At 41.8% G+C, this 25490-nt stretch overlaps 1 protein-coding gene across 11 annotated transcripts; it reads right to left on the reverse strand.

The window, feature by feature from the left end:
• Positions 1-2915: 2915 nt before the first annotated feature.
• c2cd5 (C2 calcium dependent domain containing 5) lies at positions 2916-25490 on the reverse strand. 11 transcript variants are annotated; one of them, XM_040132588.1, is made up of 30 exons: positions 25356-25488; positions 24897-25024; positions 24314-24435; positions 24077-24163; positions 23738-23909; positions 23558-23653; positions 22995-23150; positions 22672-22909; positions 19285-19445; positions 17140-17228; positions 14900-15008; positions 11006-11120; positions 10743-10841; positions 10495-10606; positions 10293-10372; positions 9665-9851; positions 9389-9553; positions 8713-8757; positions 7873-8013; positions 7725-7788; positions 7527-7588; positions 7137-7235; positions 6939-7028; positions 6768-6846; positions 6031-6123; positions 5498-5530; positions 5023-5154; positions 3625-3818; positions 3367-3513; positions 2916-3202 (listed from the first exon to the last, which is right to left on the reverse strand). In XM_040132588.1, the coding sequence occupies exons 3-30, from the start codon at positions 24401-24403 to the stop codon at positions 3077-3079; spliced, it is 3261 nt and encodes a 1086-aa protein (XP_039988522.1). In that variant the 5' UTR covers positions 24404-24435; positions 24897-25024; positions 25356-25488; the 3' UTR covers positions 2916-3076. The 11 variants fall into 11 exon arrangements, with proteins under 11 accessions (XP_039988522.1, XP_039988521.1, XP_039988519.1 ...); XM_040132587.1 differs by lacking the exon at positions 25356-25488 and adding an exon at positions 25132-25219; XM_040132585.1 differs by lacking the exon at positions 24897-25024 and having other exon boundaries at positions 5053-5124.

Below are 25490 nucleotides of genomic sequence, written 5' to 3' on the forward strand. Positions count from 1 at the left end.
TCATATTATCATATATAATATTATTAGCTTGTTAATGCTAATGCATCAGTGTGTAGGCAGATGTGTTACTGATGTTTCTGCTCGAGGTGGAGCAAGTGGCTCCCATCCTAGGGGTTGGCTCCTCCAAAGGGCCATCAGATAAATCTGAGGGGTCATGAGGTGACTGATGGGGCAGAAAAAGAAGAAAATGAATTCCGCTACACAAATCTGCATTCATTTTTCTGGGACTTTTAATCTTTGCTTTATGTGAAATATTGGATAACTTTACCTCTCTGAGACTCAAAAGAGTTGTGAAATCATCTGAGAGGTTCAGAGGGGCAGTGTCTCTTTTGGTGGAAGTGCTAACAATCAGCGAAATCACTAAATCGTATTTTATAAATTTTTGTTTGTATGAAAAATCTTCACATTTAGAAGATAATTGGGATTATCTTCTAGAATGTAATGGAGTAAAAGGTACAGTATTTCCCTTCTGAAATATAAGGGGGAAAAAAGTAACTTTATTAAGTAACATATCATGGACATACTCAAGTGAAGCACCAGTACCTCAAAACAGTATGTACTTGAGTAAATACTTACTACTGTATCTGACTTGGTATTTTACATAAAAATTAATTGTGTCAAATAAATACAATATGAGGCAAGCGCTTGTGTCCTGAGTTTTGTAATGAAAAGACAATTTTTTTTTCATCATTTAACATTTTCCGACGGTTGTTATTTTTGATGATGGAAGTTGAAAGTCATTTTTCTCATGTTACTTGAACGCCTCACACAACAACAACAAAACGCACGCGTCATCCACTGAAAGTTAAGCTTTATGTACAAATAGAATAAGTGTTAATGTTGATTTAATTTAAAAAATAAATGTCAAAATATTAATGTATGTCAAAGGTATTCTGATTTATTTGATAAATCAATAGACAGTATAGCTCGATAAATAATCAATTATTCATCAAATGCAAACTCTGTGGTTCCAGGTTCTCAAATGTGAGAATTTGCTGTTTTTCTATTTTATGCCTTGGGTTTTTGGAAAGACAAGCGACTTGAACGCATCGCCACTTATTCTGGAAGATGATTTTCACTGATTTCTGTTGTTAAGTTGCAACCCTTCTGTCAAACACAGTCGACATAGAGTTAACTGAGACAAAACTTAAACTTGGCATTGAGTGGCAATGGGCCTACATCATGTCAATTTCTCACTTTATTCCTATCTATTAAGAAAAGACGGTGTTTACATCTTTTATCAATAATGACAGATGGATGCATCTTGGTTTGACTGAGTTTAATGTGCAAGACTTACCAGGGGAGCATACAGATTCATGGCAATAAACAGTGGGTCTGCATGCTGCTAGTCAGAGAGCAAAAAGCATCTAAGTATTTACAAATTCAAGTTTTAGCAACAAATATAGGAAATTGATCACAAACAGCTGATTACACAAATAGATTAGAGTACCACTAATTCTCTGACACTGAGTCAAAACATCAGGAATTCATTGCACAAGCAAAATGAGCAGTAGATTTAACACATTTTATGTTACAAAAATACTCCATATACTCTCATTTTAGACAACTTTTACACAGTTTATTTTCAGGTGGCACCTACACCAGAAGATGCTTTCTTCTCCAGCATTGGACACGAATATCGGCGGTGGACAGATCAGTAGCAGGACTACTATTTGGAACATGAATGCCAAAGCAACTGTCTAGAGGCTCGGCAAAGGGATGGGAAATTTGACAGTGATAACAAGACGCATCAAGAAGAGGAACTGATCCTAGAGCTGTAAGTGAAGCAACAGTTGCTTCACTGCTAAAGATGTAACTCAGTCAAAATGATTTCAAAGACTTTATTCTATGAAATATCCGTGCTAGACCCCAACGGGCCACAGTTTATGACTAAGACTGCATGTCTGTTCCGTTTATACCCATCTGAAATTTACACGCATCCCCATTTGCCCATTCCACACATTATGCCATTAGCTTTCACCATTTTAAGATAGAGCGATAAAAAAATAGTTTTAATTCATAAAATAGTAACTGGAATAAATGGTAATGGTGGTAACGGCCATGTAATGCATGTAATGTCTGTACTTGCAGCCTTTTTGTCACAGATGCGTGAAACTTGAGTCATACCCGGAAATTTTAAAAAGCCTGCAATCTCTATGGTATAATTATTTGACACTTGAGGAAATCTGATTATCTGTAGGATACTGCAAGTGAGCAATACTGTGACTGTAATTAGGAAGATTATCCATCAACAAAATCAGTACAAAATCTTATTTAAACATAACATAAATTTAGACATTAAAATTGGACACCAATTAACTATTAGAAAATTATAACAAAATAGCATCACAGGTTTACCTTGGTTGTTTGGATTTTACCTTAAAGATGTATATTTTAGGCTATTTTTTAGGAAGCCATGTTGACCTTTAAATACTTGCCTTGCCTGACACAGCCTTTATCTGTCAACTCTGAAATGGACAGATAGGCCTTTAATCTGCATGTTACTCGAAACAGGGCCTAACACTGAAGGAGAATCTGACTGCATTTTAATCATTTGATGTTATACAACTGTGTCCCTTTGGCACGGCCATTTAATGACCCCTCTGATCTTTGGATGGACAAATTAGTCATAGCTGCCTCACATGTCACTACTTGTGCCCACACAGAAAGGGATGGCCAGTACACTGTAGCTGTGGGTGACCCCAAGATGGACGGCTGTAATACATAGGTGGAAGTTAGAAGCAGAGGGGTCCTTTACCTGTTGTTTTGACCAAAAAGTTTTTGAAATACACTCAGATTACCTCATTCTCAAAGATTTACACCAGTATCTCATGCACAAATGCTGTCTTTAAACAGAGAAAAACAAAGAGAAACATCCTGCTTTCCCATATGAATACAGACTGCTTGTTTCTAAATGTGTTTGAGTACTTGCTCTTTATTACCTCTTTCCAAACCTTTGGATCTTTTACAGAGTTTTAAGGCAGACATAAATGACTCTTACTTGGATGGCTAGACTCAGAATGTGTTCACTCAGATTGTGTGTCCTGCAAACAGATTGAAGCTCTGTGTTTCATCGTCATGTAGCCCCATCGGCTCCGCTACTACAGGTCTGTCCCATGTTTGTTATTGAGTGCATGAGCTCCTGATCTGTTTCCGTGACACAGATGACGGCATCCCCGCTCACATTGATGAGACACTGAGCCTAGAGGAGGAACAAGTAGACAAGATTAAAACACAAGGACACTGACAACTGTCAGGTCTGAGGATCCAAAAAGTAGTTCAATGTGCTTTTAAGTATAAACGTAGATTAACTGTTAAATACTTCAAGCGTGTGTGTTTATACTGTGCATGAGTGTTTGAGAGTACCTGGTTCTTGTTTGGATTTTCCATTAACACACACTCTTTCATGCTGTAAGACACTACTGCATTACCACCCAGGGCTGCTACATGAGCTCGAACCATTGCAAACACCTCTGCTATGAATGAATGCAGGAAGCCACTAACACCACCTTCCTGCAGAGGACAAACACACGTGTTTCATGTAAACAGGTACGTCTACATTTTGCACAAGATGATGCTGGGGCGAAAATACATGGTGGCTTTCTGTGGTCATGTTGCTCATACCTCCCTTAATGATGTTGTCTCTCTGATAAAAAACATGTTGATGATCCCTAGGTATTTAATGATGCGTAGCCCAGGGAGGAAGGAGAGCGGCGTCATCTTCACCACGGTGACTGAACTGCCCCCAAACGAGCGGTTGGAGCGCAGCGAGCGGGATCGTCCCTCAGGCAGCGGACTGCAGCGCTCCGAAGATGAGACTGCAGGTACAGAGACAGCAAGGAGAGGTCCAGAAGAGGAGACGTGAAAAGAAAACAAGGGGAGGGGAGGGGGAAAAAAAGACAAAAGGGAATGGAGATACCAGAAAACACTCAAAAACAGTGGAAAAATTAAAAGCAGATATGAACTCTGAAGCAGAAAGAAATGCTAATGTGGAATGTGCATGAAAAAAAATGCAATCCTGTTAGCGTTTGCAGAGCCGGAGTAACAGGTGTGTGTGCACTTATATGTGAGTACGTAAGTTGTCCGTGTTTGTTAGATGCAGTACAAGTGTGACTTTACATGCAATGGTGTGGATGTGAGGTGCCAAGACAATCACTTGGAAAGCATGCGCTGCCATGCAATGTCATGCAGGTGAGGCAAACAAGACAAGACAGTTACACAGTGTCTGCAGACAGACAGACAGACCTGGGCACAGCTGTGGAAGTTGATGTGTGTGAATACAGTATTGGCAGTACAGTGAAGTACATGAGAGAATATTTGTATCAGTGTGCATTTGTGAAAGAGGCTTGAGAAACGGAAATGGGCAGAGACAGCTATGAGCTGAGCTGGGCACATGTGTATGAGCCAGAGTGTGAAAGATGCTCCATCATTTTACTGCAAATTTACCTGATGTGGCTTACATCCTTCAAACCAGGAGCCTTCGGAGCCACACATTAGATTGTAGTTCACTTACTGTGCACAGGACTGAAAGTCATACCAGTTCGTGTAGAAAAGCATTGTCCCCCGCCCCACCGTGATCTTTAGCACATTGTATGTCTTCAAACTTGTAGGACAGATTGAGTAATGCAGAGCATGATCAAAGGAGTTTCTCCAGTAATTGTCATCAAATTGCTCCAAAAAATCCACAGATCTAAGCAAGTGTGCATTGCGAAAAAGGTTGCACACAAATAGCAACCCCCCCCAAAAAAATAACACTTCCCTCTACTTTGCTGTTTCCATGGCTACAGGTATTTCAAAGCCAAGCTGCTGATTGTGGATCCCTCTGAGGGGCGGGGCTTCAACTTTCACACTCTAGCTAAAAAGCTGGTGCTTGATTTAGGATGCTCCGCCCCCCAGCGGCATGCATGGAGGGGTGTTTGAGTGTATGTGAGCTTGTGTGTGTGTGTGTGTGTTGTGCGTGTGTTTGTGCGTGTGTGTGGGATTGCTTGTGAAACTGTGTTCTGTATTTGTGGGTTTGATCACCAGAGTGTGCTAGAGACTGTGTCCTCCTACTTGTCTTAACTGATCCTCGTCTTATGGTGTGAGCTTTCAGCCTAAGCAGCTCTAGCCAGGTGCTGCATCTGTCTGCAAAGGAACCGTAATCAACGGAGGCAGCTGGAGAAAACACACACACACACACACACACACACACACACACACACACACACACATACACACACACACACACACACACACACACACCCAAACATACACAAACGGAACAACAACAATAACGACAACAAGAGAGAGAGAAAAAAACCAAACAAACAACAAAACACGACACGAAAAACAAACAAACAGAGGAACAGAAAAGAACAAAAGTGGATGAGGTTTGGGAGCGGTGCAGGATAACTCTGTCCAAGACAAAAGGATGAAGAGTCAAAAACAGGGCAGTGTAGTAGTTTTGGTAGCAGGGAGGTGGGGTAGAGGGAGATGGTGGGCGAGAAGGGGGGCTTACCTCTGGGTGAGATGTTGGTACTCTCGGGGACACCTGTCACACACACACATATCAAAGTCTACATTTGCTCTTAACAGAAAGTGAGAAGAGTTCTGGGTCACTTTCGCCTCGTCACAAGGAAAATGAAGCATCTGTTTTAAGCTTTAAACACCATCCCAAATCTAAATGCTCTGTACATCAAAATGCTCCATCTTTATTCTGTACATGCTGTACTTCTTACGGTGTTCGTTTCATGTGAATTGAAGGTTAAACCACAATGCTTTAGGTGCACGGCATCTCATCTAGACAACATCACATTGTCATCTAAGTTCACAGCAAAACAGAACACACTGGGCTACGCCACATCACTGTTTGTTTACCTGCTGAACGAACCATAACCAGCTGATTTTGGCAGAGTTTTGCAGCTGGGGTGAGTAAAGAGACTGTACCTGAAGTGTTAGTGGAGGAGATGGTCGGTGCCTGTTAGTGAAGCAGGGCAGAGGAAGGCGTCAGGGAGAAGAAAAAAAAAAAAAAGAAAACAGGTAAAAGGCTACCTGAGATTTTGGATGATGGCTGAGTGTTGGTGGATGATGAGTCTGCGCACAACTCCAAGGGAAACTGCAGCTGCTCTTCAGTCTCATTGCACCCTGAAAGGATACACACACAATCATCCAGGTGCTTTAATTTCAAACACACAATACAATAGAAGTGATACTCCTTAATGGGTTACACTGTTTAGAGTAGCGGCCTTAAAAGGATAGTTCTGTTTTCCTACCTCACTACTACTGAGACAAACTCTTAAAAGCCTTTTTATGTTTCTGGTTGCAGTTTCAAGGTTTGTTGTATATTGACATTAGTCTTCTTAGCTCAGTTGCTGCATGACTATGGGATCACGTAGCAGCTCCACTCAGAGATACAGCTATAAAAATGTACTAATATACAGAAGATGGCTTGTCTGATTAAACTATGTAATTTACACAGCAGCGATTTGACTAGAAACAAGGAAAACACATCATATCCAAATTCCAAGTTACTTCTTGTTCCTACAGACAAATTGGATGAATATGAATATTTATATACCTGGAAAGTTTCACACTATAAAGTAATTATTAGGATTTTGCATGTACATGTGGAAGTTTTTCATAAAAAAGAAAAATAAAAGAAAACACTCGACAAAGGAGTAAAATGTATCAAACCTCGATGCTGTCAACGGTGTGCCTCCCTGTATCTTAGCAGAGTTGCAAAAAATTAGAAATTTCACCAACACCTCCAAACCTTTAACCTGACAGACCTTTGGTGACAGGCTTGTCTGCTGGCTTCTCCTGAGTCTGGTCCTTGTCAAACGTCATGGCAACTGCTGTCACTGCGACCTGGGAGGCAGGCAGAGAGGGGTATGGTGGTAAATATTACTGTCTGTTCTGTAAGCGATTTTGGAAACATGCCGGGGTCTGAGACTTCTCACCTGTATGAGTTCTTCTTCTGGCACTGCTACAGTGACGTTGAGATGACAAAGACAGCAGGGGATCATAGAGCGCAACTTGAAGTAAAAACTCTGAAACAAATGTGATGAATTGCAGATTGTAACTCCTCTTTCAAAACACTGCAAGGACTAAAGGATCAGCAAATTGTAGTTACTTATTGATCAATAAAGGTTCCATACCTTCAACAGATTCTCACATAGGTCAGTGAAGATCTTGTTCAAGCCTTGGTTAGTAAGATTGGCATTACTCAACCTAAAGACCCTCACCGATGTAAACATCTGTAGGACAGTAACAGAAACACATTGCATAACCTAACCAATTTCATAAATTAGAGCACAGTAGTCTCTACTCTGCCTTATGGCAGAATTGCTATAATTATGTCCACATTGTAGTTTTGCTGGAAATGTAGATGTGTCTACCGGTTAGGAAATACCACATGTGCACAACTGCACATAATGCACGCTTGAAAAAGGCCTCCAAAATATAGTCATTCTCTCAAATTAGAGTTTGGTGAAGATGACAGAAGGTTTGCCGTAGTTTGTGAAAGAGGCAGTAGTGTAAAGCGTGACCTGCACTCCTGAAGTCCAGTTGTAAATCCCAGGCATGATCTCAGTGTTGCAGCTATAGAAACCTGGAGACATGAAACAGGGATGATGAAGCAGAGAAATAATGAGATTTGTTGGAGCCTCCACCCAATCAGGAGATAACTGACCAAACATGTGCACTGAAGTACTTTAACTGCTGTGGAGTGAGTGGATGGCACATACCTGTGGGGGGAGGGGTATCAGTGAGGAGGGAGTGGATGTCCTCCACAGCATCAGTGTCATCAATCTATAGAAATGACAGTAAACAGTTACACTTGTATGTTAAATAAGTCGCATATAAATATAAAAACTTCTTTTTATAGATACGCACCTCCAGGACAAAGGCATCCTTCTTGCCATGGGAGAGGTCCAGTTCTGACAGTTCATCTGAGCTCTCTGAGTGGGAGCGAAGAAGTCTGGAGCGTTGCCTCGGCTCAGGGATCGGAGAACCCACCACTTCCTCTGTCAGTTCCTAAAAGAAACGGGACATAAGGCCTGAGCAGACAGGATGTCAAGATGAACACCAAACCACCACAGCAGTCCCCTTCTGCATCTCACATCTGTCCATGATGTGCAGCTAGTAGGACTATGTTAATAACACACCACATGCTCACACTCACTCAAGTACCCAATCAGCTGCACCATTACACACATGGCTGGTGTTAATTTGAGTATGAATCTGGGAGAGTAAGGAGTGGTGTAAACACACACACACACACACACACACACACACACACACACACACACACACACACACACACACACACACACACACACACACACACACACACACAGACATACATACACACACAGACATACATACACACACACACACACACACACACACACACACACACACACACAGACATACATACATACACACACACACACACACACACACACACACACACACACCATAATACACGGGTGAGAGAGTGTGAATGGTCAGGATAGATAGTCATGATACAAATACATTAACACAGATACAATGAGTCTACAGTGGTTTGCCCTCGAGAGGTGACTCTGGAGTGGATTGCACATCGGCCTGCTCCCAAACATCCCCAGTTAAGAGCTGTTACACAGTTATGGTAAAGGTGGTGTAGTATTAATAGAGTGAAACATTTGTCATGCTTTGCTGTGTCTCACAGCAAAAAGTTGGCGTGCTCAGTACCATGTTTATGCCGCCGAACACCTCGGGGTCCAGGGCAAATAATTTCTTTAATGACCAAAGAGAGACAAGAGGGGTAAGTTTATCACGATCCACAAAGAACAGACTATATATAATGTATGCTTACATGACTTTAACACTGGAACAGAGAGAATTACATCCAAAATACTGGAAATAGTTGACCGTTGAATATGTCTGTTTGTGTAAAAGAATCACTGTTTATTGTATAAAATAAAATCTAATTAACTTGATATAGCACTATAGGTGACACAGATGCACAAATTTAAGTACTCAACGGCCATAAACTGGATATTACTCATCTATCATCCAAGCCTAAAAAATACATTTTGTGAAAATATAGTTCCTATTGGGTGTCCTATATCCTGACCTAACAAACAGGTAATTTAATTATATTCAAAGAATTTTCAGGGTAAATGCTAAGTTTCCAACACATCTGAAAAAACAACACAAAATTTTTTGGCTGAAACAGGTTCCCAAAGCTTTTTACTCACAGAAGTTACTTCTGTCGGGCTAACGGGAGTCACACTTACCCCAATGACAACCCTGTCTACAGTAGTGTTGAAATGAAGCATTGTAGAGATCTCATACACAGTGAAAACCTGGCATAATAAGGGAGAATTTGGATACTTAATCACAAAACTTGTGTTGTGTATCTCACCGGGGGGTTTATTTGATAAAGCTCTTTGTTCTTGGCTATGGTGTCGTTGATCCTTTTCTGGATGGTGAGGATGTGGTGCTCATTGCTCAGGTCGCCAGGAGTCTTTCCTGCAATCTGAATGCCCCCTGGTGCCGGCAGTGCTGTCAGGTACACTCCTGTAGCAGACTGAACACACCCACACACACACACACACACACACACACACACACAAACTTTAGCCGTGCTGCAGAAAACACATACATGGCTGATTAAGATGTTAACTTAAAATATACATACAGCCAGACCCAGGAGCATGTTCTCGCCAACACTGATCTGTATGTGTAGGCCAAACAGAGCGTTCATGCTCCGCAGCTTCAGTTTGTTCATCAGCTGAGTGTGCAGCTCGTATTCCATAAAAGGCAGCAGGTTGGAGATGACTGTCGCATTCACTTCACCCTGGGCTTTCTTCTTCAGACGACACAGTCTAGAAGACAATAAAAACTGGCATTAACTCACTTTGATCAATGTCTTTGGTCTAAGGGTCTATTTTGGAAGATGTGTCGTTCAGCCTACATGCTGCCACTGGGGAATATCACCAGATAACAAGGGTGGGAATGCTGAATCAGAGTGATTTAACTTGCTTTTAGGTAATCCACAGTCTTTTAAATATTTCCTATGCATTCAAGTTCACTCCACTAAATCTTACTTGTATTATTATACTGTATAATGAATAATTTGAAATATCTGTGCTTAAAGTTGGAGCTGGATTTCTTCATAATCTTTTCTGTTATTTCTAACGGAAGCAAAGCACTTGGCATAAAAGACCCAGTATAAGTGTGATTTGACTTGATTTGGTATGTTTCTTCTCAGTTTTAGCAATCATTTTTAAAAGGGTTTGGGGCCATTTAACTGTGAGGTATTTTACCTGGCCTGGATGAGGCAGCCCTTCCCTGTGACGGCTGCTTCTGGTGGCATGTCGATTGTTGTGAACAACACATCAGGAACCTTGAAAAATACATAATTGTAATAGTTAATTCGTGTATTTTTCACCAACCTGCATTTATACTCTGGAACACCAAAGATATCTTTAGAATATCTTATTTTAAGCAAAGAAATATATTTGAGACCTTTTGTCGTCTGCAGTGGTAACAGTATGTGAGCTGAGCAGGAAACGGCATGTTGAGCTCATCATACGGAATATGACAGAAACCACAGCTTGGGGGAGACGGCTCCTCAAACCTGGCGAACAACAAACACCATCCAGTATTAGTCTCTATAACTCAATCCAATCTGTACTGACGTAAACTGTACACATACAAGAACTGACACTACATTACATTTAAAAACCAGCCAAAGAGATACACACAAACCCAACCTGTGATCGGTGCTTCCCATGTCTAGGCAACCTTCACGCATGTATCGAGGATTCAGGATGGCTGCTGTGCCTGATGCTGACAGGATACACACCTCCTCACTGTGTTGAGAGGAAATGGAGAGAAAAAAAGGGAAGATGATGAGAACAGGACATGAAACCTTGTGTATTTAAGAAAAATAGCAAACTGGTTGCAGAAATGTAAGGTAAAAAAAAAAAAAGGAAATGGGTAGTATTTTTCCATGTATATATTTACTACGACATACCAGATGCTAGTGCTCTCGCTGTATCCCAAAACAGCATGGCAACCAAGAGCTTTGGCATGAGATTTGATCTCCTGGCGAATCTCCTCCCACCAGGCATCGCGAGTCTCTGGCTCATCTGCAAAACACAAAACTCTCATCAAACAGCTTTCACAATCATCGAAATTACCCGAATCCTTCAAAACTTACTAACATTAAACTTAACCCTTTAAAAAAAAAAAAAAAAAAAAAGACTACCCTGACAAGTAAAAAGTACAAACACACAAACACGAAATTGGACTAGTCTGCATCTAATCTGCTATCAAATCTGACTGCTTTGACTTACCAGAAAATATAACAGACATCAAACAGTGCAGTTTGTATTTTCTGATGATTTATGGGTTAAATGGTATCAAAGCAAGCCAAAACCAACTAACATTCTGAAAAACAAAGTGACAATTAGAATGATTTATGAGAGTGTGAGGATGATGACGAAGGCAAAGTCAATGGTTAGGTTGGTCGTGTGTGACATTCCTTAAGTGCACATTATCTAAAAACTTAATATTCTCTCTCTTCTCTATGTCTCCTTTCAGTCAGCCGCACTAACAGAAAGGACACAGGTGAAAAATACAGCTACCAGCCATCGGGTATGTTTTGGCTGCAGTGGTATTGAAGGAAAATCTTTCAGGCTGGTAATAGAGTAAATACATAAAAGACACTGTGCCTGATGTGTAAAAAATGTTTCCTAACCTGGTGACAGAGGTTTTAAATTCAAAGGGATTGAGCCTTCATCATACTTAGGCTAAACCATGGGTGTGTTTCAATAGTCTCATGAGGCTCCGCTCCAATGCCTCCTCTGTTTTATTAACTTTGTTCAGAAGAGCTTAATTGTTGCCAGTTGTTAGGTTTAATATCACTCATTTGGTAGTAAGAAGCTACATTAGAATATTGAGCTTCACCCCATGACTCCCTGGGAGGGCCACATGCTGACGGAGCCCCAGAAAGAGAGAGAACCTCAGCTGCTAGGTGAAACAGGGGAGAGGAATGAATGATGGGGGAAAGAATGGGAGATCAAACTGAAAAGGTGAAGAATAATGGCCGATGGTCAGGCATCAGGCCCACGAGGTGGGTTCCTTTAAATCAGAGGCAGCATGTCACACAGGCACAGGCTCACCAACGTGCACGCTCATGACCATGTGCACGCTCATGGGCAGAGAAGGGCCATATTCATTCACCAGAGTCCGTCAAATCTAGTCTAGTTTTTAAGTTACAGAATACTGGGTCCTATCATGCTTCCTCCACTCCCTTAGATCACCTCTTTCCTTCCATCCCCATGATACATCCCAAATCCATTTTTAATTTTCCTCAACTGCCACCCATCCAATCAAACTGCTTTCCATCCATCCATCCATCCCTCCATCCCTCCTTCTCTCTCTCTCTCTCTCTCTCTCTCTCTCAGTATGAATACGGCCCAGTGAGTTAGGGATGCACATGCCCAGTCAGTGGCTCTTTGTCACAGAGTAAACCTCCTAAACCTCCTCTGGTCTAGACAGGTTTGACCACGATGCCGATTCAAGAAGCGTTAGAAACAGCGCTGGGACAACGTTAGGGAAGAGCTGCAGCTCTTCTGTGTAGTAGGATGAGTTGGGTGGGGGGTAGCCAGGCCAGGCCGGATGGGGTGGGGTGGGGACACAGCGCATGCTCAACTCAGCTCAGCACACACTCACACAGATTAGAGAGAGGAGAATGGCAGCTCACTGAATTAATCAGTATCAGAATTAATACACTATCAGGCTAATGTTAAATTAGCTGGTCTATGTTGCCTAAATGTCAGTGTTGGGTGCATTAAAAGAGGACAGAGGTTTAACTTCACTGAGCTGCCATCACTCCTGTGGGTGAGAGCATTAAAAGGGGGGAAATACCTGCAGTGACACTATTCCAGTCTAGCAGTTTGTATGAGCGTGTGTTACCCAAGGCTGGGCCAGAACACACCGTTAGTACAGAAAAGAGAGAAAAAGAAAAGAAGAGACAGTCTAACAAACAAGCACAGCACAACAGCAGCACTCCACAGTCACTTCGCAAAGACAGACAGCACTTCACAGGCACTATGCAAAAACAAACTATACTCAGGCCTGCTAAAACAATCTCAAAAGACAACTTACGAGGAAAAGAGGAGAAGAGAGATGAGAAAAGGCTACAGACCTTGCCAAAATTTAAAAAAAAAAGACTTATGGAGAAGAGAATCTATATAATATAAAAAAGGAGCATGCAGTAGCAGTCTAACTCTAGTATACTGTCTAAACTTAAAGGTGCCCTGTGGAGTTTTCATGTAAACAGATCTTATGTTTACATTCAAAGCTTCTCACCAAGACGTATTGCGTATATTGTTGAGCTAACAAACCGTCCTCATGAAACATTTTCAAAATAATATTTACAATATTAATATGTATAAAACTGTTGCATGTTACCGCCACCAACTGTCGATCAGCCGGATTGAGCAAACACTTCAGCAGAGGATGTATTGCATGATCCACATGCTTACTTATGCGTGCGCGTGCTCAGGCACAATACAAACGAAACAGGGAACCACTTGTAAAAACACTACAGTATAGCTACTTTTGGTCAAAAAAACTCCACAGGACACCTCTAATGTTGACTAGGCGTAGCAACAGTAAACAGGGCTCTCTTCAGAATGGTTTTTATGTTCAACCTGCATTTTGGATTAGGGGAAAATTATGTGAAAACTCTGTTGTTTTCACTGGTTCAGACAGGAATACTCATGTCATACTCAACGTTTAATCATTGCATGCTGAAACCTTTTAGCAGACTGATAAGTAAAATCCTTTTTGAGTAGCTTATTTTGGTTTCTTTTGGTTGTCCACCTCTGGAAAGAACCCTGCTTATCCTAACCAAGCAAAAATTCATCAGTACTCCCCCCTTTCCCTACACTCTCAAGACGTCCTTGATTCAGATTAGTCAAAGACCATTAAACCAAGCAAAAGGCAAAATTACTAAGGTTGCTCAGTGGACTCCGATAGACACCTTCATTAGGCAGGTACTCGTCTGATACGCAAATATCTGATTGTCATCAGTATAAATCTCATTTTAAAAGCCTACGTAATAAAAGATATTATTAGGATTTCGACACAGATTAGAAGCCTATTTGAAAACTCAATGCGGCAGAGCAGATGTCTATAAAACACCACTTTACCTCACTATAGCACCACCTGCAGGCAACAACATCACACAACAGAAGCAGCAGGCAACAGACTGGAGCCATGCACCACTATTGCACCTCATCTCCGGAGGGGGGAGCACCACAGCACACAACAACACAGCGATCAGAGCGCACAACAACACAGCGATCAGAGCGCACTCGCACACACACACACACACACACACACACACACACACACACACACACACGCGCAGGCACACGCAGGCACACGCACACACACGCACACATACACGCACGCACAGGCACACGCACACGACCAGCACAGGCTACAAATGACACAAAGCCAGTCAGTCAAACCACGAGGTGAAAGTTGCCCCTACCCATAAAATTGTTTAACACAGGTGATGATAGCCTATCCTAACTTTATTTCCATCAAAATGCTACAAAACTGCAGCCTATTAGCGTGACCAGGAACAGCTTTCACCTGCTTTAGGACTCTTAAATAAGTTATGTCTTTCAACATAATTTCTCTACACAGTCAAACAGATTGGGACTAGGACCATACACAGGAAAACCGTTGAACACAAGAGGATAATGGGAAGCATCAACTAAAAGCCACTTGCAACAAGACCAGACATCACACAATACTGTAGGTCGATGGCGGAGCTTACTGATATCATTTCACAGAACAATGGACGAGCTACATTAGGACACTGCGCATTTGTGTGTGCTGAACTCACCAGGGTTGTGAATGCGGTCCAGTAGTTTGACAGAGCGAGCGCTAACCACTCCACCGACATGGACCAGAAAACCAGGTGGGAAAGACGTCAAAGTGAAGAAGGGAAACTCCTGCAGATGGAGGAGAGCTTGGTCACTTACGGTAGAGGAAAACACACTCTGGACTTTCCCTGTGTATTTTTGCTAGTAATAGTTAGTGATTTCTCCATGATTAGCACATTTTATTATATTTAATTGTATTTTTTTTTATTTCACGTCTATAATATCCCGTTGTCTGAGTTCAAATGTTCTGTTTTGGCTAGCCTTGAGTAATACAGGTTTAAAAAAGTATTCTGATATTTCTTTAAAGATACAATACCTACAAACAACCACTTTACGCTAAATATGACAGAAATCAATTCTTATAATTTTTCAGTGACCCTATATAAGTAATTATACTTACAAAAAGAAAAATAAATCAAATCCTTTAACACTTACTACTGGCAAGAATAAATATCTTCAAAACTGGCCATCAAACTTTAGATTTTGTGTTCTGTCTGGGTGTACTGCAAAAACTGACTAAATACACCTGTTGTCTAAAGTCCCAAACGCTACGTACCATGTGTTAACTGATATGTGTAGGCTTAGGTGAAAACAGTGTTCGGAAATGTACCAACATGCAGCAAGGATTGAGTGCGATGGTGTACCGCCATGCAAGGTTTACCCCCAAGGATTCACCACTTGCTCCATGCCAGCCTAAACTTGTAGAATTTAGAGCATTTCAAATAGATCTGGAGGTGATTTGGAAGCCTAGATATTTTGTATCACTGATTAACTGATTTATTTAGTCCTTTCAAATCTATATAAAAGCATTTATTAGTTTTGGATTTGAAAGTGAAAGACACACACACACACACACACACACACACACACACACACACACACACACACACACACACACACACACACACACACACACACACACACACACACACACACACACACACACACACACACACACACACACACACAGTCCTGGCTGAGGATCAGAACTCTGTTTGGCATGCTTCTCTCTGGCCACAAACAGGACAGCTGGTCCTCTGCCTACAGTAAAATAATGTGATGCAATTCCATGCATTCACTCACAAGAGGAGCTACAAATACTTGGACTGCCTGTTAGCATCTAGGTATTCATTCTATTTTGAAGTGATGACCACCTTTACAGAAAACCTGAAGGACGTTGTGATTATTAACCATGCAGGACTGTGTGATGAATGGCTTTAGTGGGCATAAATCAGGTGGGACAATCATTAGTTTCTTTCTTGTCCAGTACTCCAGGAAGGAAGACAGAGCTACGAATTGGACTGACAGCTCCTCCCACTCGGAGCAAGGAGGCAAGAATGAGGTGATGAGGCGAGCGTGCTCATTCTTGTGGTTGACACAGGAAACCAAAATCAGACTAAGGAAAATAAGTCAGAAAGAAGGGAGGTGTTCGAAATGAGTATCCAGAAGGCGCATACACACGCACAGTCACACGCCCCTTCAAACCTGAAGGGAACACAACTCCTAGCCTCCAGCCCTCCACCCAACATGTCTGTGAATCTTTTTAGAGTGCTGTGGCAGGCCAGGCAAACACAAGGGCACACAAGGATGCCATGTTTGTCAACCCAGCCTGCCCCTCTGAGATCTACAAACAGCAGAGGGGGGACGGGGTAGGGGTTGATTTGGACTGGGTGGTGGCGATCAGCCGATCAGGGTGTTAGGGGAAAGGTGGAGAGAGAGAGTGAGAGAGTGCGTCACACTGATGGGACATACCCTGGCGTTTAACAATAACCCAGAGGAGGACGTTCCCTGAGTAGCACAAGCGGTCAAGAGGACAAAGAAAGGGAACATTACTTGCTCTTACACAGACCCACTCCCCATTAAACACTTAACACCTCACCAGTGTAAATTAGCATCTTTCAAAGAAAGCTGTGTGCCCTACGTGCAGACATCTGAGATTGATAGGCAACGCAAACTGCATTTCAAAGCAACAGCTGTATTGTATATATTTATTTTTTAAAAAGTTCTATTTGTTTCTTTTGTGTTTCATTGCAGTAATACGGCTAATTAACCAAGGCCCAGCCTGGAAAAAAAAAGGCACATGAAATTCAGTGTCGCTGTAAGCTTTGACTTGCATTTTTCTTTGCATTTCTCTCAAATGTCTACACGTACAGTGAGTCGGTAAATACGTGTACGAGCGTGTGTGAGTGCGTCACCGTACCCTCTGTTCAAGAGTGGTTTGCGTTTGTTGTCTGAGAAGGGTCTTCAGAGGTCCTGCCTCCTTCCCGGCGCTGCCCCCGCTTCCCATTCCTGATCACAGGGGGGAGAGTCTGGCTTTAGTTTCGTCACTTTTAACACACAGGTCATCATTCATCATTACATCATAGTATTAATGTTATTATGACAAACAAGTGAAAGCAATTGCTGGAACTGCGCACGACACCTTAGACTGAGATGAGTAAACAAACCTGCACCATCCTCATCCTAAGACTAGCCTACTCTAAACATTTTCTTATTCAGCCATAGATTAATGGACCTAGAGTAAAGATTGGGTACACCTTTCAAACACATCAAACCACATGTTCTGGTAGGAAAATCAGTCAAAAGTGTTGTTTCACATTGGGCTCTGGGCAGCTATACCATGCATGATAAGTTAATGTTTCTGAAAGCGCCAGTCAAGTTGATCTGGGTGGGAAAAGTCCTGCTGTTGACCTCAATACACAAGAGAGACGCCAACACTACACTGTTACAAGGTTCTGTTACTCGATGACACACAGTAGACCTACTATACCGGAGGCTGCCAGCAGCAGGTCCTCAGTGAAGGACACGCTCTTTCTCAGCAAGGCAGAATCTGAGTGGATGGAGGAGGGAGGGGGCGGGGTGGTGGCTCTGGGGCCAGGGCTGTGACCACAGCCCACTGAGCCAGAACCAGGAAGGGACAGAGTGTCTGTGGAGAGGGTGGGGGAGCTGGGGCAGAGGAAGATCCCAGGCCTGCATCTCAATGGCTGGGGCTCCACTATCCAGCAGAGAAACACATGGAGGTTGCACAGAGAAAGACAGATATATTGAGAATGGGCAGGCAGAGCAATGAGGAGAGTGGGCAGAAGCAATAGAAAAAAATTTAAAAAAAAAACCCAAGGAGGGGTAGAAGGATGTGATGAGGAAAAGTGTACACTTTTGTTAGTGTTAATGAGGTATGCAAAGTAGGGATGCCTCAATCTGATACCCTGAATTGGTATCAGTGCTGACACTGACCTTATTTAGTGGATCAGGTATCAAAAGTGACATGAATGATAAACGTTAAATACAGTTTCTTTTTCAGTGTCATTTAAAAAATATATAAAAAATAAAATCTGCAGTTCCTCTGTCAGTTACATGAATTTACTCACAGTAGACCAACAACTTAGTTTTTAGTGTCACAGCATTCCTGGTCTCACATTACCTCACATAAAAATGATTCCAATGAGTTCTTTGGAGTGAGATATACATATTTTAAATTTGGGTAAAAGAGACCACCGGTTTCAAATCCGTACTTGATATCGGCAGATACTCTAAGTTGAAGTCTCGGAATCAGCAGCGGGGAGTATAAAAGTTGAATTGGTGCATCCCTAATGCAAAAGACGCAGGTGGGCAAGTTAACATTTATGAAACTGTGAGTTAGAGAAGAAATTGAGGACAGAGGAGAAAAGAGAGGGAGAAGAAAAATGGGAGAATAAATGAAATAGAAGATGACAGAGAAGAGGAAACGAGAAAAAGAAGAGTAGAGGAGTAGGAACAAGGAGGAGGAAGGTGGGCTGCTGGTCCCCTCCTGAAGGGTCAGGGGAGTGGCTCCTCTAAACAGGTTCTTCAGGCATTTATGCTGAACTGTGTTAAAATGTGCTTAAGTTGTCCTTGACTAAACTTACCTGGTACTGAATGATTAACCATATTAGCTGCTAATGAAGAAGTGACCTTAGATCAACAACAGCCCCTCTCGAGACACAGTGCTTCTATTAAAGAACACAACAACAGGGGAACAGAACTAATACAGAGATCTGTTGTGTCTTCACAGTATTACACCTACGTTTGATATAAACTAAAATCTGTCTAGAATATCCTTTTTCAATACTGTAAAGCAAGAAGACACACCAGGCCGCTGAGGACAAGGAGAAGGATGGGACACAGCAAAATAAATACAGTATTTACAATAACATTTACAATAAATAAATGTTAAACTCAACCATGAAAAAATGTAAATATAAAAAAAAAAAAAAAAAAAAGCCTCAACAAAAATGCAAACCCCCCCAACCACCACAGCACCACAATGAGGTGTACGAGAAGAGAGGGATGACCATGGGAAGGTGGGGACACGGCCAAGTGTTCTTACCCGTCTTGGGCGTCAAACTGAGGTCTGTGTCAGATGATGAGGACTGGCGGCTGCATGGCTTGGAGGGAGAGAAGGGGGGAGGAGAGGAGGAGGAGGTGGGAAGGGCTCTGAAAGGGGTAGGCGGGCCGGAGAACGAGGGCAGGTCCTCACCAAATAGCAGCCTGCCAGGAGAACATGGTACAAACATACACATACACATACACACATACACATACACACATACACACGCACGCACACACACACACACGCGCACACACACACACGCACGCGCACACACACACACACACACACACACACACACACACACACACACACACACACACACACACACACACACACACACACACACACACATCAGCCACCACCTCAATGTCTGAGCATGTGTGTTTGCGTATGTAGGAGTGGGTCAGTTTTGAGAATTTTTTTAATGTGTGATTTGTTTCCTTTGGGCGAGGTGTGTGTAAGGTGCTACGGATGGCTCGGGAACACAAAAGCAAGCATGGAAAGCAAAAATTAGATACACACAAAGAAAAAAAAACACGTCAAACTAACAAAAAAAAACAAACAAACAAAAAAAACAAAAAAAAGCATGACAAAACACATGAAGGTCAGATTCAACAGAGAATGACAAGCTGAAGCATGTGTCCCAGTAGAGTCAAGCAAAGGTCAGGTGACTGTGGGGAGATCACAGGACCTTCCTCGGGGCTAAATCCACAACTTTAACACTTTTTGTTGCAAACCGCCAATAAAAATGCAGAATGGTACAGCTAGGAACCTGACACCCTGCCCCCTTTCATTGGAAAAAGACAGGTGGAGGGATTTCAGGCTAGTATCAAAATTTGGTCTTTTTCTGGTAAAAGAAATAGGGGTCTGCCTTCTTTCTTTGTCTTGATGTCGCTTTCTATAATCATGGCTTTATTCCTCCGACGAGGCCGTCAAACTATACAGACTCCAGCAAAAATATATTCACTTTTTTCCTTCCATATAAATATCACCCTCTACCTCTGTTTGTATTTCAAACTTCCTCTCTTTCTCTTGTATCTATTTCCTTCCCTGGCTCTGCGTACCAGTAAAGATGAGTGTGGGAACAGAGACAGAGAAGTTCTGGGACAGTCTCTGGGAGCTGCAGGCCAAATGCACTGGGCTGTTGTGGGTGGAGCGGCATCCGTGGGCAAGGGGAGACCTGGGCCAATCAGCACGCAGAGAGAGAGGAAGACGGAGGACCGATTTTGGACACAAGCAGTGAGAAACGTCCCGATCCGAATGTAGTCAGAGAGCCAAGAGAGGAAGAAAGAGAGCCACACAACAACCAACACCAAAACATTGCAATAGAGTGAAAAAGGAGACAAAAAAGGAAAAGAACAGAAAAAAAGAGGGTTTGTTTTTACTCGCTCTCTTTGCCTGTTATTCCATTTAAAGCCATGTGAAAGCAGCAGGAAACTCATGCATAGCTCTCAGCTAAAGATCTCAGTCTCACGCAAACATACACAGCAGGGATGCAAACACGACAGAAAAAGGCCCATACACAGGCACATGTGAATCGACAGAAAATTAAAACAGCAACAATTTTGATAATCGATTAATAGTTTGAGTTAAAAATCAAACAAAAATGCCCAGCATTTGATTGTTGCAGCTTCTAAACAGTTACAATCTGCTGCTTTGTGTCTGTTTTATATCACTGTAAAATGTCTCATCTTTGGATTTGAACTGTTGATCAGACAAAACAAGTTATCTGAAGACCTTACTTGTGATAGCCATTTGTTCATGTTTTCTGACTTTAAAGTATTTATTTAGTATTTTCTTCTTTTTCATTTTTTTAATCTTAATCTTAATCTTTATTATGTCAGGTAAATCCCAGAAACCTCTTTTGCAAAGACCTGGCAAAGACTGCAGCATAAAAAGTTCCAGATAAAACAATTAAAAACACTCACTGCAAAAAACAGAAAATAATATCTAAATAAGGACAAAGTGAGGTACAAACAGAGACAATAAAGACAGTATCTTACTAGATAAATTGACAATAAAATAGTCATTAAATCATCTAATGTATTTCTTATTAAAACAGAATATTTATAAATTAAGTCATAAAGTAAGCTAAAAGTATATTTATTGGATGGGAGATGTGGGATTGTTTTAAAAAAAAAAAAAAAAAATACAATAAAAACTGGCAGTTGAATTTGTAATATTGTATTCAAATTTCTCTTTATGCCTATCAGTATTGAAGGCTGTAAACAAATAATTAAAGCCATGATAAAATTTAAGTTTTATTTCATTGTAAAAACCTATTCTTAAATAATTAGGTACGAAAAAAAAATTTTGTTGCTACAAAAGTCAGGGTAACTTTAGTTCGTTGAATAAACAGTCAAAGAGGAAACAAAATGAGAAAAGTATGTAATGAAAATGACATAAAGTATAGAAAAATATATATAGACTTTCTTTGAGCAGTCACACTAGCACATATCCTCATAATCACAGTTTACAAGGGGAGGGCGAAAGAAACAGAGGGGAAGAGGAAGATGCAATCACACTCAATAATCGGACCCACCATCTTTATTCCAACTCATCAGCTGGTGCCATAATTTTGTAAATAACCAGTGTACTTCCTGTCATTCCCGACACAACCCTCACCAAAAATAGTTTTCTCATTAAATTCACACAGGTCATGTAGGGGAGCCATCATAGAATCAAAGTCATTGCCAAAAGGTGTTTACATCCCTGATACACACAATCACACACACACACACACACACACACACACACACACACACACACACACACACACACACACACACACACACACACACACACTGACATACATATATACAGTATAAATGCAAACAAGAGGCATTCATGCACTCGGTTGTAGTTAAGCTTAAAGTAACTGGATAAAATCACAAACTAACTACTCATTAGCCAAGGCGAGCACAACAGAACAAAGTGAAGGAACCTACTGTTAGAGGCTGAGCAGAACACACGTGTTCTAGATACTCACTAAAAGACGCAGCACTAGAACATGCAGAGGCAGAGCAGAAAGCCATGCAAGAGCGGTCTAAAAGACAGACAAGGGAGGAGGGGGGTTGAGGATGGCTGTGTGTGTACTGTACATGTGTGTGTCTCAGGTTATGTTGTGTGCTGTTAGTTTCATGATGCAATACATGTGACACAAGAGACACACAATCTACATAGGGGAATCAAAGATACTGAGACACACACAGGAGTAACTGCGAGACTATACACAGACTAACTACTACAGTACATTTTGTCCAAACGCTCTCCCTCTCATGCACACACAAATCATCTTTCCTCATTCTCACAGACTAGATTCGCAGTGAAACTTGCACGTAAAAAGAGGCAGTGTCCATGCTTGTGTTGTTGGTTCATACTCACTCCTTTCCATCCTTAGAAGGGGAATTGCAGGCATTGGAAGCAGGGGCTGTGTTAGGGTGCACATGCGTGTTGATGTTGGGGGCGCTTCCAGAGCTGAGTTTGTCCAGAGTGCAGGCGGTACCTATGGCCCGGACCACCAGGCCTGACTCTCCCTCCAGATCGAAACACTGCAAGTAGCCCACCACTGCATTCCCGCCCATCTCCAGTACCTTAAGCCCTATTTTCCTCTGCAGCTCACCTAAAACGGAGATAACACTCAGCAACATTACCAAGAGAACAAGAGAACATCTACATAGAAAGAGCATCCAGGTGAATATTCTTACCGGACATAAGAGAGATGAGCCTCTGACGAGCCTCATTGGAGGCCCGAGGAGTTCTAATACGGTCGATCCACTGGTACTCTGGATCTTCATTCACCACAAGTTCCTCCACAAACCCATGCACCATTGCTGCTCGGTAGCACCGTGGAATGGACGTGGCTACCATACACAATTAGACAAACATCAGAAAGACTGAAAGGATTTCAAATTAAATGGGGGAAAAAGCTGCTACTAACCCTCTCTTCAGCTGTTATTCCATTTTTAGCAAAAATTCTTAGGTGAGAGTTCCTTGTTCACAGATACATTGTTGGCACTGACACAGCTTGTAATTTTTATTTTGATCTTGGGAATTACCCCTTTTCTGTTGGTGCACTCAATATAAGACTGAAGAAGAGTATCAACTTTGCACCTAAAACATCCTCTAATTAAACATCTTTTATGCATTCCTTTGTAGGTAACTGCCCTATGTGTTGTTAATCTACGTTTTATGCGTACAAATTGTACCTTATGATGTATTTTAAGACTGTAAACAAACAACTGTGAACAAAAAGTCAAGTCAGACGTACTGCAGAAGAACTTAACCCCACAGGAGGACTGTCTGAAGCGGTTCAAATCATTGAAGAGTTCCACTTTGATGAGGACATTGATCTCCCCTCGGATACCTGATAGCAAATAATAAACAGAAGAACATTATAATAAGAAATAAACCTTGTGATTTTCATGATCAGATTAGGTGATTGTTGTACCATGGATGGTATCATAGATGGGAAACCAGCCAGAGATGACAGAGGCAGCCTCACTGCACAGCAGCGGGTCAATGTCAATGTAAACTTTCCCGATGGCATCATTAGCACTGTATGTGTCGTGGTCCAACACTGTGATCTGCAATGGCTCATCCTGCAAGTCCTCATCATCAACCTAGACAGCACGAGAAGGAGATGGAAAGAAGACAAAGGGGAGCAGAAATACGAGTGTAAAATGTTAGAAATGCTAAAATTCAATGCAATTCATCCACATTGTGTAATGCATTAAAATATTAGCACCACTGGCTGCTTCGTTTAAAGAGAAGCTTACAGGGATTTTACCTCAAATTTGAACCATTCTGAGTTCCACTGTGGATTGAGGGATTTGGGACAGACATCTGTTTTGAAAGTTGTGTTTCCAAACTTTACCTGTGAAATAAAAAGGTGCAAGACACATCCTTTAAATGAATCATTTACTATTCAGAGTAACAATGATGTAGCAACAGGTATATGCTGTTACAGGTGTGAATGCTTTCATTAATTAAAAAAAAGCCTTGATGTTCAAACACCCTCACTCACCTCTACAAAAGCATCAGTAAGGTCACTGGCTCGGTCCATCACAGGCAAGTGGCGCCCTGCCACAATTTTGGCCTTCAGTTTCCCAGGCATGTTTCCAATGTATGTTGATCTGCGAGAAAATACTATCCACACAATAATAAATGTATGAGTGGGCTATTCAACTGTGATCAGAGCTGCTGTCACTTACAACAGTGAAGACTGAAGAGTGGGGACTCCTCATTACATGAGCATATGTTGTTGACAGTGTGGAGAGCCCCTTCCCCTGGCTAATAAGCTAGCTTCGCTCAGCTAAACTCATTTTTACATTTAACGCTTCTAGCTTATCTTTAAATGGCTTATGGACTTGGTCAAAAAAAATATCTGATGAACTGCAGTTTTTGAACACGTCAGCAATGGTCAGTTAGCCAGATTATGTTAGCAAATCAAGGCTAGCAAGAAAAGCCACTTAGGTTAACTGCATTGCAGCCACAATCTCCTTAGCTCTACCTGATCGGCCATGTTTTTATAATCATACTGCGGAGCCACCACCTATGAGACAATAATATCACCTTGCTACTCCCAGTGCAAACGTATCACCCCTTACCGGTGCTACAGTATCAACAGACAGCTGTCAATGCGGCAGCAGGCTCGTTTTACTCGGACATCATTGTTGACAGCCCACCGCTCGTCTGACCTCCGTGTCTCTCCCATAACACGAGACGTTAGTTCCCCCTGCACCACCCAGGAAAGTGTCCTTTCAGTTAGAAATATTCACCAACTGATAATACGGATAAATAGATACTGTAACAGCTGTACAGCTAATGTTACCACCGACTTACTAATACATTGCTGGTTAGCGTGTAATACCAGCGGCTAGCTTGATAAGGATACAGCCCATGTTGAAAGAGTTTTCAGGGTGTTAGTGTGCGCTGCTTTCACAACACCTCGTAAACTCGTACTTTCCAGGTACAATGTTACGCTTCTATTCATCCAGTTAGGAAAAAAAAAAATTTTTAGGAAATATTCTCACTGTAAAGATTTGAAAATATAGGCATATACATACTCAGCACTGGAAGTAGATTTTTATCTGTTTCGCTGTCTTTTAAGTGGCTACACACTGAAAGGACAGTATTCTGATAGTACGTAAAGGCAGCGTTAGCGTTTGTCTTGGACATGCGCAGCATGAACCACCTGGTTC

Source organism: Xiphias gladius, chromosome 8 (assembly GCF_016859285.1).
Source record: "Xiphias gladius isolate SHS-SW01 ecotype Sanya breed wild chromosome 8, ASM1685928v1, whole genome shotgun sequence".
Taxonomy (NCBI): domain Eukaryota; kingdom Metazoa; phylum Chordata; class Actinopteri; order Istiophoriformes; family Xiphiidae; genus Xiphias; species Xiphias gladius.